General features: G+C 38.3%; 1 protein-coding gene across 1 annotated transcript in view; it reads left to right on the top strand.

Moving 5' to 3' along the window:
• The window catches only part of igsf9a (immunoglobulin superfamily, member 9a), a 29,967-nt gene extending 14,138 nt beyond the window's left edge, over positions 1 to 15,829 (top strand). Inside the window, exons 4-22 of the mRNA XM_065290489.2 lie at positions 565 to 714; positions 1,333 to 1,484; positions 1,651 to 1,768; positions 2,039 to 2,180; positions 2,284 to 2,429; positions 5,037 to 5,179; positions 5,404 to 5,544; positions 5,656 to 5,772; positions 6,322 to 6,472; positions 7,103 to 7,214; positions 7,355 to 7,542; positions 7,820 to 8,031; positions 8,181 to 8,262; positions 8,399 to 8,554; positions 8,690 to 8,726; positions 8,818 to 10,965; positions 11,776 to 11,954; positions 13,618 to 13,788; positions 13,989 to 15,829. Of these exons, the coding sequence (XP_065146561.1) occupies positions 565 to 714; positions 1,333 to 1,484; positions 1,651 to 1,768; positions 2,039 to 2,180; positions 2,284 to 2,429; positions 5,037 to 5,179; positions 5,404 to 5,544; positions 5,656 to 5,772; positions 6,322 to 6,472; positions 7,103 to 7,214; positions 7,355 to 7,542; positions 7,820 to 8,031; positions 8,181 to 8,262; positions 8,399 to 8,554; positions 8,690 to 8,726; positions 8,818 to 10,965; positions 11,776 to 11,954; positions 13,618 to 13,775 (4,532 nt within the window). The 3' untranslated portion in view covers positions 13,776 to 13,788; positions 13,989 to 15,829. The remainder of the gene's footprint in view (positions 1 to 564; positions 715 to 1,332; positions 1,485 to 1,650; positions 1,769 to 2,038; positions 2,181 to 2,283; positions 2,430 to 5,036; positions 5,180 to 5,403; positions 5,545 to 5,655; positions 5,773 to 6,321; positions 6,473 to 7,102; positions 7,215 to 7,354; positions 7,543 to 7,819; positions 8,032 to 8,180; positions 8,263 to 8,398; positions 8,555 to 8,689; positions 8,727 to 8,817; positions 10,966 to 11,775; positions 11,955 to 13,617; positions 13,789 to 13,988) is intronic.
• The last annotated feature ends 307 nt before the right edge of the window (positions 15,830 to 16,136 follow it).

Genomic DNA, 16,136 nt, shown 5'->3' with positions numbered 1-16,136 from the left:
AAAAGGAAGAAAACAATTTTTAATAGTTTTTAATGAACAGGACACAAGCTTTCTCTCATATATATATACATACATAAGTGCCTATGTTACTGGCCTTACTCGCACCCTTCCCACTCGCACCCTTCCCAAACTGCCGATTGGTCCGGCATGTTAGTCGGGCGCTCTAAGCACATACAGTTTTGTTTTGTAGAAACACGGCAGACATTTTCCACTCTCTCAGCTGGTAGCCCTGCATGTGGTTTTTGAAGTGTACCTTGCACCCCACCCTGTTCTCCTGCACAACATTTACATTTACGCATCTGGCAGACACTTTTATCCAAAGCAACTTACATGCAAAATATTATTTTCATCAGTACTGTATGTGATCCCTGAGATATAACCCACAATCTTTGCACACCAACATTCCTTCTTGGAATGATGTCCCTGTATGTGCTCAGCAAAAGGTCATTATCCCCCAAATTGGCATAACACACATTATAGCACATATCCTTGAACACTGTTAAGTGTTTTAAGTGTTAAATTATCGGCTGTCTGACTCTCCTCCTCTCTTCTGCCCATGCCCAGGTCGAGTGTCTCTCATCGGGGGCTCATCACTGCAGGTGAGGGAGCTTCTCTTGGACGATGAAGGCTGGTACGAGTGTCGTGTCCTTCCGCTGGACAAGCCCACAGATGAGTTTAGAAGCAATGGACACCAGACTCTGCTCTCAGTCACAGGTGAGACTCACAGACAGACTTAATTATTTATTATAAAAAATGACATCCAATTTGACCAGTAAACAAAATGAATCAAACGTTCTCTTCATGTCAGACGCTATAGATGCTATTATGTTCATCCCAACTCAAACACCACTCCACTCGTACAAACACTCAATGAACAATAACTGAATACACACCCCAGTCTGTTTTCATGCACCTGTTACCAGGCGCATGTTACCTGTTCTCCGTGCACCTGTTCCAGCTTCGTCTCTGTCGGCCGCACCCTAAACGCAGTCCTATGATCGATGTCCTAGCATCACTCAGACGCAGTTTAGGGCGTCTACTGACGTTAGGGTCAGTTTTCAACTGTATTGTTCCGGACGCAGGGTATCGAACAGAAGAGCAGCTTGTAGACCTCTTACACTAAAGACCACAGAAAACAGTCATAAAACCACTGGTTATAGCATCAGCTGGGAAATGACTGGATAATATCAGACAGTTAACTGATGAATATTGTATGTATGATGAATAATTTAAAATAAGAAAGACATGAATTGGTATTACTCTTCGGTGTATTGTGCATCTTTCTCGTTCTTTGCTATTTTATGACTATTCTTTGTTTGTTTGCATGTCCAGCGCCACCCATATTTACCGAAACCCTGCCTCCCGTCGTCGAAGTATTTTTGGGTAGATCAGCAGTCTTGAAGTGTGCCACCCGTGGGAATCCGCAACCCATGATAACCTGGTTTAAAGATGGTGTCACAATTAAACCTCAAAGCAAAGTGAAGGTTGGTTTTGCACTTCTTCCTAAAATCAACCAAGCCATTATTTTTGTGCTTGAAAATGCTTTTTTTAAAAGAGCCCACCTCTATTTTTTAATTAGCCAATTGCATTTAGTTAACTGTTCTGTGGCAAAACCATAGCTGTCATACTAACTTATTCTCAATCCTGTAGATCGTGAATGGAAGTCTATCTTTCACTGCTGTAAGCAGAGACTCAAGAGGGATGTATCAGTGTCACGTCTCCAATACTGAAGGAAATGTAACACACATCACAGAGCTCAAAGTCATCGGTGAGTCATTTTTATGTAATATGGGACATCCGTTTATTCACCAAATGCCATAAGTCCATAAGGTTTGGGACCTCTATGCTTTTATTTTGAAGTGTCAGCTGTTACCATTTTTAATTGGATGTCGCCATCTAGTGGTAATCTTAAAAAACTCCAATGTGTTATCCCTAAAATATAGCCTTGAATTTAGCTGAAGTACTGATTTATGACCTATCTTAAGTATATATCTACCTATTGTATTATAACTGCATGACATTTATGTTTTAATTATAGGTCCTCCGGAGATTATAATTCCTCCATCGGACACGGTTCTCTACATGAACCAGAATGCCAAATTGAAATGCCAGGCAGAAGCCGACCCACCCAACATGACCTATGTGTGGCAACGAAACGGACAAGATATTTATCATATTGAGTAAGTTAAGAGTACATTTTGTCTGGTGCTGCTTCAGTATTGATTTACAGTTTGAAGGGCAAGGGGAATGCTATGAAAATATGTGTGTGTGTGTGTGTTTTAGGTCTCTGAAGTCTCGGGTTAAGGTCATTGTGGATGGGACCCTCCAAATATCACACTTGACTCCAGAGGATTCTGGGAACTACACTTGTATGCCTACTAATGGACTGCCTGTATCTCCATCTGCTTCAGCCATTCTCACTGTGCAACGTAAGTGTATCTGTGTATGCTTTAGCCTAGTGGTTGAAGATCTGGGTTTGTAACTGCAAGGCTTCAGTTTCAACTAATGGAAGTGCCATGAATGTTTATTCTGTTTCTATTTTTATTTTCTTTCATTTCTATTTTTCACGCCATTTGTGTGATATTTTGTAAAAAAAAAAAAAACTAATTTGGATTTGGCCATATCCTACACCAGGTTACATATTCCAACATTTTTGTTCAGTTTTAGATTTAAAGTCTCCCTGTAGTTGATCATTTGATCACTTAAAAATTGAGCATCATAATAGCATATGTCAAAGTTTGTCCTGTGACAGTATTTTTTATGCTTTAAAATACCTTGAATGTAACTCTACTATGACGGATTTATGAATATGCAAATTAGTCCCTCTATTTAATCATCCACTGTAAATAAAGTTGGTTCAATCTAAAAAAAGTAAGTTACCACGTTGCCATAAAATTTTTTGTTAATTCAACTTAAAAATATTAGCTGATACAACTTTAACTTTAAAAAACTAATAATTTTAAGTTGAATTAACTCAAAATTTAAAGAGTAACTAAACCCTAAACCAACTTTTTTTAGTTAATGATCTGTAAGAATGATGCTTTATTAGTGCTGTTCATTGATTTTAGTAAGTTTTTTGACATTTGGATATAAAGTGTTTCAATACTACAATATATGGTGTAAAATCGTCTGAGTGCTGCCCTCTTCAGGTTGAACGGTGGCTATTGCAGTTTAATTTTCCTATTGGATGTTGGGTCCAAAAAATTACTCGTGACTTAAGCAGGTTCAAGCTCACCACGCCCTTGTTACGATCTCACCACACACTTGGTATGAACTAAGTTCGTCCCCTCTATCTCCGTTGGGATCTGCCCACTTTTCTCGCATTTTTCAAATATTGCCAGTGGGTGGAGTCAGGCTCTGAACAGGGGTTTAGTTACGCTTTAAAGGCAACCACAGTGGAAAAAAATGCAGCATGAAGTTAAAACAACTTGGTTTTGCCAATCTACTATCTTAAGTTTTGGCTAGTGAAAAGTTGACATTACTTAATAGACCAATTTAGAGTAGACGTCACAGTTACGTCACTGCAAGCTGCGCGCGCAATGCGGTTGCAGAAAAACAGTGGAAATGAATTAGACACGAGTGAAAAGAGCAAGATAACTCACTGGAAAATGTCCGGTTGTGCTGTTAAGTGTCAGAATAAGAATGCCAAAAAAGATGGCTTTCATTTTTATAGAATACCATCGTCAAAGACATCATTTGAAGATAAACGTAGGTGTTTATGATTACATTAAGCCCTTAAACGGACAGAATGGAGCGAGGAAATCATCTGGAAATCTTTTAATAATTAGAATAGAAAATAAGTAGAGAAGATGTCTGGTGTTCTGTCGAAGTCTGTTCCCTCCATGTGTTTCTTATAGCGTTTTTATCATGTTACAATTATAATTTATTAAGAAAGAAATAATAAAAAACAGGAAAATTATGAAATATTTAATAAACGCTATTATATATAATACATGATAGTATTGCTTTTACATGTACTTTAGCGATTCAGACTGTAAAAATATTTGATTTAGCAAAAAAGAACAATACATATACATTACATACATGCATATCAGTAGCCAAGCCTTTTAAACTTTTTATCTATCCAAAAAAATAAACGTAACGTGATTAAAACGCTATAAGAAACATTGCACTGAAGGGAAACATAAAGGAATCAGACTTCGACAGAACACCGGATCCATAAAAATCACGGTTTAATGCTAAAACACTTCACAACCCTACTGCGGAGCAGTCACTTTCTGCAACCAGTTTGGCTCCGCCCACAAAAAACGTCATCTCTGTTTGCAAACACGAAATTGGTCTATAAATCAAGCTGAAATGGTTTAACTTAATTTAAAAAAGTTAAAGTAACATAAAAATATATGTTGATTTGAAAAAAATGCTGCATATTTTTTTACTTTTTAAAGTTTTTTTCACAGTGTAACAGCTCGGACCATATATATATATATATAATATGCAAATGAGTTCCCACTTCCCGTCACAGCTCAATCGCATTAGCTCGGACCATAGATATATATGTACATAGATGCTGTATTCGGCAGTTTCAGACAGTTGCTAAACCTGGTTCACAATGCAAAGGTGAACTGCACATTTGCAGCACTAATTTGTTCTTAGCTCTGATGTTAACAGGTTAGGGCATGTACACTGCATGTGTGATCAATTTATTGTGCCTGTTATTTTACAGTATTTTTCCAGTACCCCAGCTGCCAGAATTGTACTGTTTTTTTACAGATTTTTTTTACAGTTTATGGCTCGGATCCACTCGTTCAATTGTAATGAAGTGATTGGTTACGTGTTTGTTAGGAAATTCGAAACCAAGGCGATTTGAAACTGATGTTTTGAGTCTTTCGAAAACTAAAATTTAATGCAGAAAATACTCAACAATGATGTTGAATGATGAATTTGCACATGGTTTGTCTTAAAGCATATTAAAAACGACATATCAACAACAACAAAAGCATGATTTTCACCACTTTAAACTAAATGTTTCTTACAGCGTCAAAAGCAAATTGACCATCTGTGTCCTATTTTTACAGATCCAGCACAGGTGATGCACATGCCCAAGCTGACCTACCTTGCCACAGGCATGAAGGGCGTCATATCCTGCCCATTCAGATCTGAACCACCACTAACACATGTTGACTGGACCAAGGATGGAAAGCCATTGTATTTAGGCATGGTGTGTAACCATCACTTTGTTCCCTTTTCGTACTACTAAAAAAGGCTCCTTTCATAAAGTCACTTAAGTGCTTTCAATACTTGCATGCGCTTGACATGTTGCTTTTATTCTATGACACCTTGCTGTGCACATTACAGCCCACTTTTTACAAACCACCTTGCATCTGTCCTAAAAGAAAACCTTTTTTAAAAATCACTTTGAATTAATGTATGACCTCTCTACAGTATCCTGGATGGACACTTACATCGGACGGCTCTATCGTCATAGCAACAGCCAATGATGATGCTGCAGGTGTATACACATGTACTCCCTTCAACAGCATCGGGACAATGGGCAAATCAGAGCCCACCACTGTTAAGCTTGAGGTAAGTGTCTTAAAAAGTTGTAGTAGAGAACCAGCTTAGATTGCAATTGCACAAAAGTTATATAGAGTATAGCAATAGGAATGCATTTAGATAAACATGTAAACTTTTCAGGATCCTCCATCATTTCAAGTCTCACCTCGTAAGGAGTACAGGGAGGACGCGGGCCAGATGCTTGTTATTCCCTGTCAGATGGATGGTAACCCAGCTCCAAAAGTCACATGGAGAAAGGTGAATGTCTTCACTTTTTGCTACTGCACACACTTTCAAACTTCTACTTTTCATTTTCTTGTCAGAATGAAGTTTCTATTCTGATTTATTGATTTGCACATACATACTCCTGTTCCCGGGTCTCAAGGTGATCTAAAATGATTTTAAATCAGGCATTAAAGGGACACTCCACTTTTTTTGAAAATATGCTAATTTTCCAGCTCCCAAAGAGTTAAACATTTGATTTTTATCGTTTTGGAATCCATTCAGCTAATCTCTGGGTCTGGCGGTACCACTTTTAGCATAGCTTAGCATAATCCATTGAATCTGATTAGACCATTAGCATCGTGTCAAAAATAACCAAAGAGTTGCGATATTTTTTCTATTTTTCTATTCTACTTGACTCTTTTGTAGTTGCATCGTGTACTAAGATTGGTGGAAATTAAAAGTTGCGATTTTCTAGGCAGATATGAGAGAGATCACAATTACTTTATGTTGTTAAGATGTATCTACCTGCATATGAAAATGGATTTTTTCTAATTAAATTGCATTAAATCTCTGCTCTTCTAGGTCGGTGGATCCAGTCGTTCTCAGTTTAGTGTAAAAGCAGATGGCTCACTCATTCTTCAGCCTCTTATTAAAGACCACCAGGGGGAGTGGGAGTGCAGCTCCAGTAATCGAGTGGCTACTGCCTCTGTGAGAACCACAGTCTTTGTGCTGGGTAAGTCTAAACTTGTTTAAAAGACCTCTTTCTGCCCTGCATAATATTGTCATTGTGGCAGCCAGCTGCTCACAGATGTCTTTTTTAATGTTGCCACGTTGCTATGTGAGCCTGCCTGTAAAATCCAGGATAAAGTCTCATAATCTGATTACGAGATTGGGAGCATCAAAGTTTAATTTTAATGTTTGATTTTTACAATATGTAGGATGATTTTATGTAGAAAACAGTAAATCACCAAAAATATCTTTAGCTGGTTTTTACAAGATGGGTCACATACAAACTTTAACTCATGTGTGCGTATATTAGCTGTTTTACAACAGCTTCAAATGTGTCTTATCTAGGCATGTTTAACATTTTTGGGTTGATCTCTTCAGGAAAAGTAATTATGATGTTACGCTCCATTACGGTAATATAAAGTTAATCATACTTTTAATAAGATTTTGGTAATTAAAATTAGGAGAGTGGACCTTGAAGGGATTTGAGAGGTGCTTTACGGCCCCCGAGCTTTTCCAAATTGAGTAGCCCTAATCTCAGTTAATGTCGTGTCTTCTTGCTGTCACGCCTCATGTGTCACACATTTGTCACACTTCATATGTCACACATTTCCTCCTCTTCGCTTCTGAATCACAGGTACAAGTCCCCATGCAGTATCCTCAGTGTCTGTGATCCCGGGAATTAACGAGGCCAATGTGTCCTGGGTGCCTGGCTTTGACGGAGGATCTAACCAGAAATTCACTGTCTGGTTGGTGTCTTGTTACTTTTTTTTTTGTGTGTGTGTCTACCTTTTCTGTTGATAAGAAACAGCTTTACTGGACACTGGGAAAAAATGTTGTGTTTTGAATGATGGTCCTCGGCAAGGGATTCACACACTTTTCTGTTTAGGTACAAGCAGATGTCATCAGGAAAGAAAGAGGAAAGGCAGGAGTGGATGTTTTTTCCTGTCCTGTCTACTGACAACAGTATGTTGGTCACTGATCTACTTCCTGCTACCGAGTATCAGTTTCGTGTCATAGCCCAAAACAAAGCAGGCAGTGGGCCTTACAGTGACATCACCACCATCAAAACTCTGGGTAAGCATCAGCTGTGCATTAGAAGCTTTAAAATTTTATGAAATGACTTGCATAGTTTTCTTTCATGTATAAATATACTTTCAATTAAAACAGGAATTCAATATTTACATATTTACATTGTTAAACTGCAATTTAGATTTTATGGGGTCTTGAAAATATTTAACCTCTGTGTTGGCCAAGTCATGCCGACTTAAATTAATATTATACCATCTGTGAGCTTGCTGAGAGTAATTGAATAAAAACAAGCTGTTCATTTAAATATTTTTTTCTCTTACAGAAACATCTTCTGTCGTGACCAAGCTTGAACCACCTACAAGTCTTTCAGTTAATCAGAGTTCAGAAGGAATTGTTCTGTGGTGGTCAATGCCTCAGTCTTCAACCAATGATGGTTTTGTCGTCCAATCACGTTTTGAAGGAGGTGAATGGCATAATCTGAAAGAGGACATTAGCCCAAACGAGAGGCAGATCTTTCTTCCGTGGTTATGTGAGGTGAGTGTTGTATGTGATCTGGGGGTTTTCAATTTACATGAATCAATCAGCTTACCATTTCTGAAAGTTTGATGGATGCAACCCCTCCTCACATATTTTGACTCTCACTTTATCATTTTCTCCTTCTCACTGACTTCATCTCTCTAAAGGACTGCAAGTATGAACTCAGGCTTCTCTCTCAACACGGAGATCAGCTAAGCATGCCCAGTCCATCAGTCAGTGTCTCAAACGGTCAGTGTTTCAGCGGCATGCATTTGACTGTATCAGTTTTTAGTAATTGTTGTGATTTGCAGTTTTTGTCAATTTTCAAAGAAAACTCTTCGATCGACCTTTCAAACATTATCCCGTATTCTTTTGGACCCTACAGATCCACCTATCCCCCCCCCTCCAGGGTTTCATAATGAGCTGTTGGCAGGTGTCATGGGTGGTGTGGCACTCCTTTGTATTGTTCTTCTCCTGACCCTGGCAATAGTTTGCTTCGTTTTTTACAAAAGAGGCAAAAGGCACAGAGAAAACAAACAGGGTAAAGAAACAACACTTTGATGTACCACTAACAACTATTACAGTCTGTAAAAATGTATCCACCTTAGAGGAGGCTCTCACTTACAAGTCCTTCATTTATCATTACCCTCATTCCAAATCCGTTCCTTTGTTTCAGATCTCCCTCCTGCCAAAAATAAGAAACCACCTACGAAGTAAGTGCACCACCCCAACTTCATAATACTTAATTCATTCACATCATTCATTTCAACCATTTTAACATTTTCCTCTACTTGACCCTGGCAGCCCTGACAGTACTATGGAAAAGCTCCTACCAGCTCGTCCACTGTCCATCACTTCCACCTCTTCTGGTCATTCCTCCCTTGACAAGTCTACTCACAATGATTTCCATGCCCAGCGACAACAACAACTGCCACAAGCTAATCCTCCATCCCACCACTCACTTCCCGAGAGCCACCTCCAACGGGCATCACTTGCCGCTATGAGCTCTGTGGAGTTCATCCACAGAGGGCCCGATGGTCGCTTTAATGTTGAGGAAGATGTCAGTGATGCCAGTTCTCATATGAAGAGAAACCTAGGTCAAAACTCTCATCGGTCATCAGAAGGAAATAGGAGCGTTGGAATCAAGAAATCCCAGTCTTTAAGATCTTACAGGGATGACAGAAAAAAGCCACCATTTGTCCTTTCTGTGGATCTTCCACCTTTTGGATCGGATATTCCTTCTTCCAACAGAACACGAGCTATGGCTAAACACCTGTCGTTGAATGGCCATTACATGCCCATTCGGGAACAAGAGTTCTTGGGTGCACCAGACCTAACAAGTCTATGCTCGGAAAGCAGCTCTTTTTTCTACCCTAATTCAGAAAGTACGTTTGGTCAGCAATCCCTGAAACAAGTCAAAGTCCACTCTGCAGCCAGTGCCCTGGTTTTGCAGATGGAGCACGAGAGAGAACAAGGAAACCTGAGTCGCTGTTTAAGTTTGGCACGTGAGAGAGAGGAACTTGAAAGAGAGTTGCGCAGGTACACTGTTAACCCGAATCAATCTATTCAGGATGTGTACGGAGAGATTTATAAAACCAGAGAAACTTCGACACCTCTGGGTATCTACCCAGGCACAAGACATAGCTTTTTATCTGATAATACTAGCATTTTGAAGGGAAGATCTGCCTCTTGTATTCCATGGGAAGAAAGACACAGGCTTTCTTCTGCTAGCTTGGTCCCCCTGCATACCTTGTATGAAAAGGATAACAGAAATAGACATAATCACGGTTATCATACAATGCAGAGATCCAGCTTCCATAGATCCAAAAGTCTTGACAGAGGGGAACGCCAAAAGTCATATACATGGGACCAAAGGCGAAGCAGAACGCCTGTTGATACAAACTTCAGTAGAGTCATAGATGAGTCTGTGAAAACGGCCAAACCTTATGCAGGGTATAGTCAGAAGAACTCAAGGGAAAGTCAACAATATTTTGACCAGCACATATATACAACATTGGATGATCAGCAGGAACAGAGAATGGCTAGAAGCTCCCGACAGATAAATCCAGGTGATGATTATTCAGAAGTGAGCGTGGATGGACCCGAACATCAGAGCCAGGTGTCTTTATATTCAAGGTCCTTGGTAGACCCTGCCCACAGTTATGAGACTCTGGATTATGACAGACCTAGCTTACCAGAGCTTGAAAAGGTCAGATCAAAAGAGCAAAAGTTAGAGTCTGGGAATGTGGGTTCAAGAAGAACCCTGGAAAGGTTGAACAGAACTTTACCTCCAAAGGATTTTTCAGGAACTTTGATGCGGAAGACAAAGAGTCTGGGGTCAAACAATTTGAATCGGCATAGGAGCACCCATAGTTTAGACTCAAGACTACACAAGGAGCAGTTTTTGCCTCCAGATGCCTGGGTTGACTCGTTGACGCTTGGTCGAGGTTCTACAATGCCTTCCTTTGGAAGCAGAGCTTTGTCTGTGACAGATCAACCGAAAAGTAGTCTAATTTTACAAACAGATTCACTTGTGAGATCAGAGCGTCAATTGCAAAACCACAGCCATCAGGCCTCTAAATCCCTTGGTGGCTCTACCAAAGACTCTAAGTACGCTAAGGTGTCAGAACGTAGCACAAATTCTGCTTTGTCACCGGAGGGTTCTAGCTGGCCCCTGTCTTATTGCCCCTCTCTAACATCTGGGAGCCGGAGTCAGAGTCAAGATGAGGAGAGAGAGGATGTGGATGTAGAAATAAATAGCTACAGAAAGAGTTCAGAGACGGATGGAAGTTATAGGAGCTATGCGAGTAGTAAGAGTAGTGGTAGAGGAAGCATGGATACCCCTAACGTCAGGCAGTTCTCTCTCAGCCCGCCTTTTACCAGCTCACCAGAGACCACAGAGGACAGTGACCGGGATGAAGCAGTCCTACAAGAACCTGAATTGCAAGAAAGGTAAGCCTGCCATTGTCACGGTCTTTGTCACTTTCCATCCATCTGTCCTAAGCCCCGGATACACTGCATGATTTTTGCCTCCCAAAAGAAATATTGCCATTGTGAAACAATCATTGTAATTTCTGTGATCATGGCTCTTCAAAGACGGACGTTTTACCGTTATTGCGTCTAAAGATAGCCTACGGTAGTTTTCAAACAGTTTTAGAAATTCAGCATTATCAATGCACAATGTGTTTGCTGCTACGACCTGCGTACCGGTACAGTCTACATCAGGGGTAAGCAGCGTCGGTCCTGGAGTGGCAATGTCCTGCAGATTTTAGCTCCAACCCTTATAAAAGCTCACCTACTTGTAGTTTTTAGGTGACTCTTTAGACCTTGATTAGTAGTTCAGGTGTGCTTGATTAGAGCTGGGGCTAAACTCTGCAAGACACCGGCACTCCAGGAACAACGTTGCCTACCCCTGGTCTAAATGCTTATCGTATCAAACAATCCATGTCGCAGAGTTTGATAAGGTAATAATCTTGTATAGGACAGGATTTATTTAACTGAAACCACTTATTGTCTTTTTTGGTAAGACAGTGAGGAGCAGTAGCCAATTTGCATTTAAAGGTACAGACACAAAATAGCACGTTTTTGCTCCCACCCAAATCGGTGCATTTTGGACATGCTATAACAAATGATCTGTAGGGTATTTTGAGCTAAAACCTCACACGCATTTTAGGCACACCTGATACTAACATTACTTCTTGTTAAAATGGGCATAATATGTGCATCACTATATCCTAAGCTTCTTATGTCGTCTGTCTTTAGATCTCGGAGAGACTCTGTGGATGAGAGCTATGAGTGGGACTCTGCCTATATCCGCATGCATTCTGTGGACCCTAAAGCTTCATTAAGCAAAGCAGTTGTACAAAGAGAATTCTTTAAACAAGGAAAGCAAAGCACTATTAGGGATGACTACAGGCCCGAATTAGACCTGAAAGAAAAAGGTAAGAAAATAATCTTGCTGTATATATTACTTTAGGGCAATCATGCCACAAGGCGGCCTCTAGGCAGTTATTTCAGTCATGACATCAACTATACCAGGGGTAGGCAACGTCGTTCCTGGAGTGCCGATGTCCTGCAGAGTTTAGCCCCAGCTCCAATCAAGCACACCTGAAATAGCTAATCAAGGTCTGAGTCACCTGAAAACTACAGGTAGGCAAGGATTTATCAGGGTTGGAGCTAAACTCAGAAGGACATCGGCACTCCACGACCGACATTGCCTAGAACTTGAACTATACCACAACTTTTGTTTGCTTCACCTCAAAGTGCACTAAAAACAAATCATCACTGTTTATCGATTGATGATTGGTTCTTTTAACTGGAAGGTGGGACTTTTGTCTCAAGAGTGGCCATGTTGACCATTGCATCATCCCCTATTCACAGTAATGGCAGTGCTTAATCTTGTTATATACAACATCTTCGATATATCTCAGCAAAAATGTCCTACTTTTGGAGTACTTGTTTTTTTTAACTGGTCATTCATTTTAGTACAACATGCATTGGGCTCAGTGACATTGGGGTTAGGCATGAAGTTCCTTTTTATTTTGTACGCTGTAAGTTTTTGCACAAATTACATTTATACACTTCAATAAAAAATTTTTAAGAAAGAAATTTTTGTCTTGTTTTCAGTAAAAATGTCAAAAAATTCCTAAATTAAGATGTATTTTCTTGATGAGCAAAACGACCCAAGAAAATAAGTCTAGTTTTAAGACCAAAAATATCGAAAAAAGTGATTTTGTGCATAAAACAAGCAAAAAAAATCTGCCAGTGGGGTAAGCAAATTTTTCTTGAATTTTTCTTGAATTAAGTGTTTTTTTGCTTACCCCATTGTTTTATTCACAAAATCACTTAAATTGTATATTTATGGTCTAAAAACTAGACTTATTTTCTTGGGTCATTTTGCTCATCAAGAAAATACATCTTATTTTAAGTATTTTTAGACATTTTTACTGAAAACAAGACAAAAATACTAAGTAACAAAGTCTTTTTTGCAGTGTACAAACCACATAAAATAAGGATGTTTTCTTGTTATAAATTGTATGCATTTGTATGCATATAAAATAATATTTTATTGCATGTAAGTGAATACATTGTTAAGCTGGTTGAGAGAGAATTTTTTTTTATATATGTTCATTTGTGGTATGTAATAGGATTAATGCTTTGCTGTTATTTTATAATGTGAAAAATGTTAAATATTTTATATATCTCCAAAGTTTTGAAAGGTAGTGTAAATGATAATCATGTTTAATAGAAGTCCCGCTGTATATATTCAAGTAATATATATTCAAGCTTTTGCTAACTCTGGTACAAAACATCTTTTCGAAAGATTAATATTCTTTGTACATTGTCCCTGACAAATAAACGTACTAAATAAAATAAATAAATAAAACAATTTATTATATCATCACTGTATTATAATATTTTTGTAAGACTTGTGACAGTCAAGTTACAAAGACATTTATTAACAAAAATGATGTTATGTTCTCTCAACCCTCCAGAACATATGAGTTTTTTTCTCTAAAATGCTCAAAGAAATAATATTGTACAGATTAAAGTCGCTTTGCTCTTTCAGGTTTCATTGATCTCTGTCTGTCTTTCTGACCCAAGGTCTCTCCCCTCCGGCTGGTTTCAAGGAACCCTCTTCACCTTTTGTAGTTCCAAATATTCTCTCTTCTCGCCGCGAGCAAGAATCAGTTCTCGCTCAGAAGATTCGGGAGAGCTCCACAGCATTCCCAGAACCAGAGCCCGACACCGTTCTCTTCTGAATGCAGACAATAGGTGCACCATTCACCCTCCTCATTACTTTATATTGTTGTTTTGGTTTGCCACAGTAACATTCACGAGGACTTTCTTGATTCCTATTCTTATTACAGCCTTAAGAGTCAGATCTGCTGTTACAAAACGCAGTTGTCACTGATAACCAAACCTTGCAAGAACGTTACAGTATTTAGTTTCATGTTTCCATCTTTTCTCTCCAGCTTATAGGTTGCCTGTGCGTTATCTTTTCCAGCAGAGATGTTAGATTGGACACAGCATGGTTTCCCATCAGCAGACATCTGGATGGTCAGATTGAGGTGGGACACTGCACTGCACTGCACCGTTAATTGAACATCTCCTGATCTCCAATAAAGCAGAAAATACCAAAGTCTACACTTTCCTTTTCCCAACTAATGGAAATCGAATTATCCGATGGTTGGACAGAACCTCAGTAAAAGACAGCTCTCATCTAAAAAGCTTACATTACGAGCTGAAGTCGCAAATCAAAGGGAGAATAAATAAAGGATATTGCTCTCTACAAGCGGCTTTTGCTGATAAAAAAAAACGAGTTTTACATTTTGATGATTTGAAATAAAATAGTATAAACCCATTTCAAAGCAGTGTTTTGCTGTATCATTAAATGGTTCTGTAATTTCTATTTTGGCCTTAAGTGCACATTATAATTAAAAAGCTCATTTACTTCGGAGTGACTGTAAAAAATATTTTATTACACGAAAAGAGGCATCGAGTGAAGATTATTAGTATATTGTGGACTATATTGTGAACATGTCAAGCATATTGGAGATGCACTTATGCCTGTATGGACTTTTCAATTGATGGGCAAATTTCGCATATCCCACTTGTACCTACCTCTATAGGCACCACTAAGGCACAATCCTTATAAATTTTTCACACTTACAGTACAATACGATCAATGTGGAGAAATGCGCTGCATATAGATCAATGATTTGTAGTGCACTATGTGGTCCTTATGATGAATGACAATCAGTTTGAGGTTTTAACCCTTTCTGGATAAGTAATCTCTATTACACATACAGTACTCTCAAATGATCTTGTATGTTGAAGTTTAATTGATTTAGTCGGTTAGTGGGCTTGTTTGTTTTAAAATGTGTAATGTTTAGAGCTCATGTATCATCCTTAAAGAGCTCATTTTAAAGCTTTAAAGAGCTACAGTGTCTGTATGTTAAATATGTTAAGACTGGTTTGATTATGTAAATCGGTGTCTTTTTTGTATGTAATGAACCGAATTTACTGCAGGTAACGGGGAGATCACATCACTTCCGTCAGACTGACAATACTGAGCTTTACAGTTTAAGTGTTTATACAACTATACTAAACATTTCAACATATTTTCAAAAGAAAAATATTCATTTGCATGCTAAATGCAATTTTATATGCATTTTTTGTATGGGTTCAAAATTGCAATATTTATTAAAGGGATAGTTCTCCCCAAAATTTTAATTCTGTCATCATTTACTCGCTTTTATGTTGTTACGAACCTGTATACATGTATTTTTACTTTTTATCTGATGAACACAAAGGAAGATATTTTAAGGAATTTTTAAATCCAAACCAATCAAAATCATGGGCCCCATTCACTTGTTTTGTATTCTTTATCTTACTATAAAAGTCAATGGGGCCCATGATCGGTTACAAACATTTCTCAAAATATCTTCTTTTGTGGGCATCAGAACAAAGAAACGTATACAGGTTTGTAACAACATGAGAGTGAGTAAATGACGACAGAATTTTCATTTTTTGGTGAACTATCCCTTTAATGCACCATGACAGAAATGTCACAATTTTTCATTTCTGCCAATATGAAAAATGTGCAGCTTGACTTCGGCGCTGTTGCCAACAAGGCAATTCACTGAGTTTGCAAATATGTCTATATGTAATTATCTTTCACTCTTTTATTCAACACACATTAAAGATGGTCTTTATATTAGTAGAAATAATAAGATGTCATTGTTCCATTTATCGTTTTTAACTCAATATATATATTTTTTTGCCTACAATTTGTACATTTTTGCTACTTTTATCAAATCATGAGTTGTATTTCTTGTATGTACATTTATATTGAGATTAAAAGCAACAATACATTGATTTGCATTGGTGTGCAGATACTAACTTGAAAAAAAATAAAATAAATGAGCTCCTTTACATCCACTAGGATGTGCTGCACCTTCACAAATGCTTTAAAACTAAAACTAAACGATAAACTTAATCTTCCAAGAAACGAAAGCATTACCTTAAATTTGATTATTGGATAGTTTTCATTTAAAAGCTTTTGAATGAACTTTTGACTTTTTCTACAACCATGCATGGTTCCTTGTTATCATAATTTT

The sequence above is a fragment of the Paramisgurnus dabryanus genome, chromosome 10 (genome assembly GCF_030506205.2).
Source record: "Paramisgurnus dabryanus chromosome 10, PD_genome_1.1, whole genome shotgun sequence".
In the NCBI taxonomy this organism is placed as follows: Eukaryota; Metazoa; Chordata; class Actinopteri; order Cypriniformes; family Cobitidae; genus Paramisgurnus; species Paramisgurnus dabryanus.
This window is presented reverse-complemented; position numbering and strand designations above follow the sequence as displayed.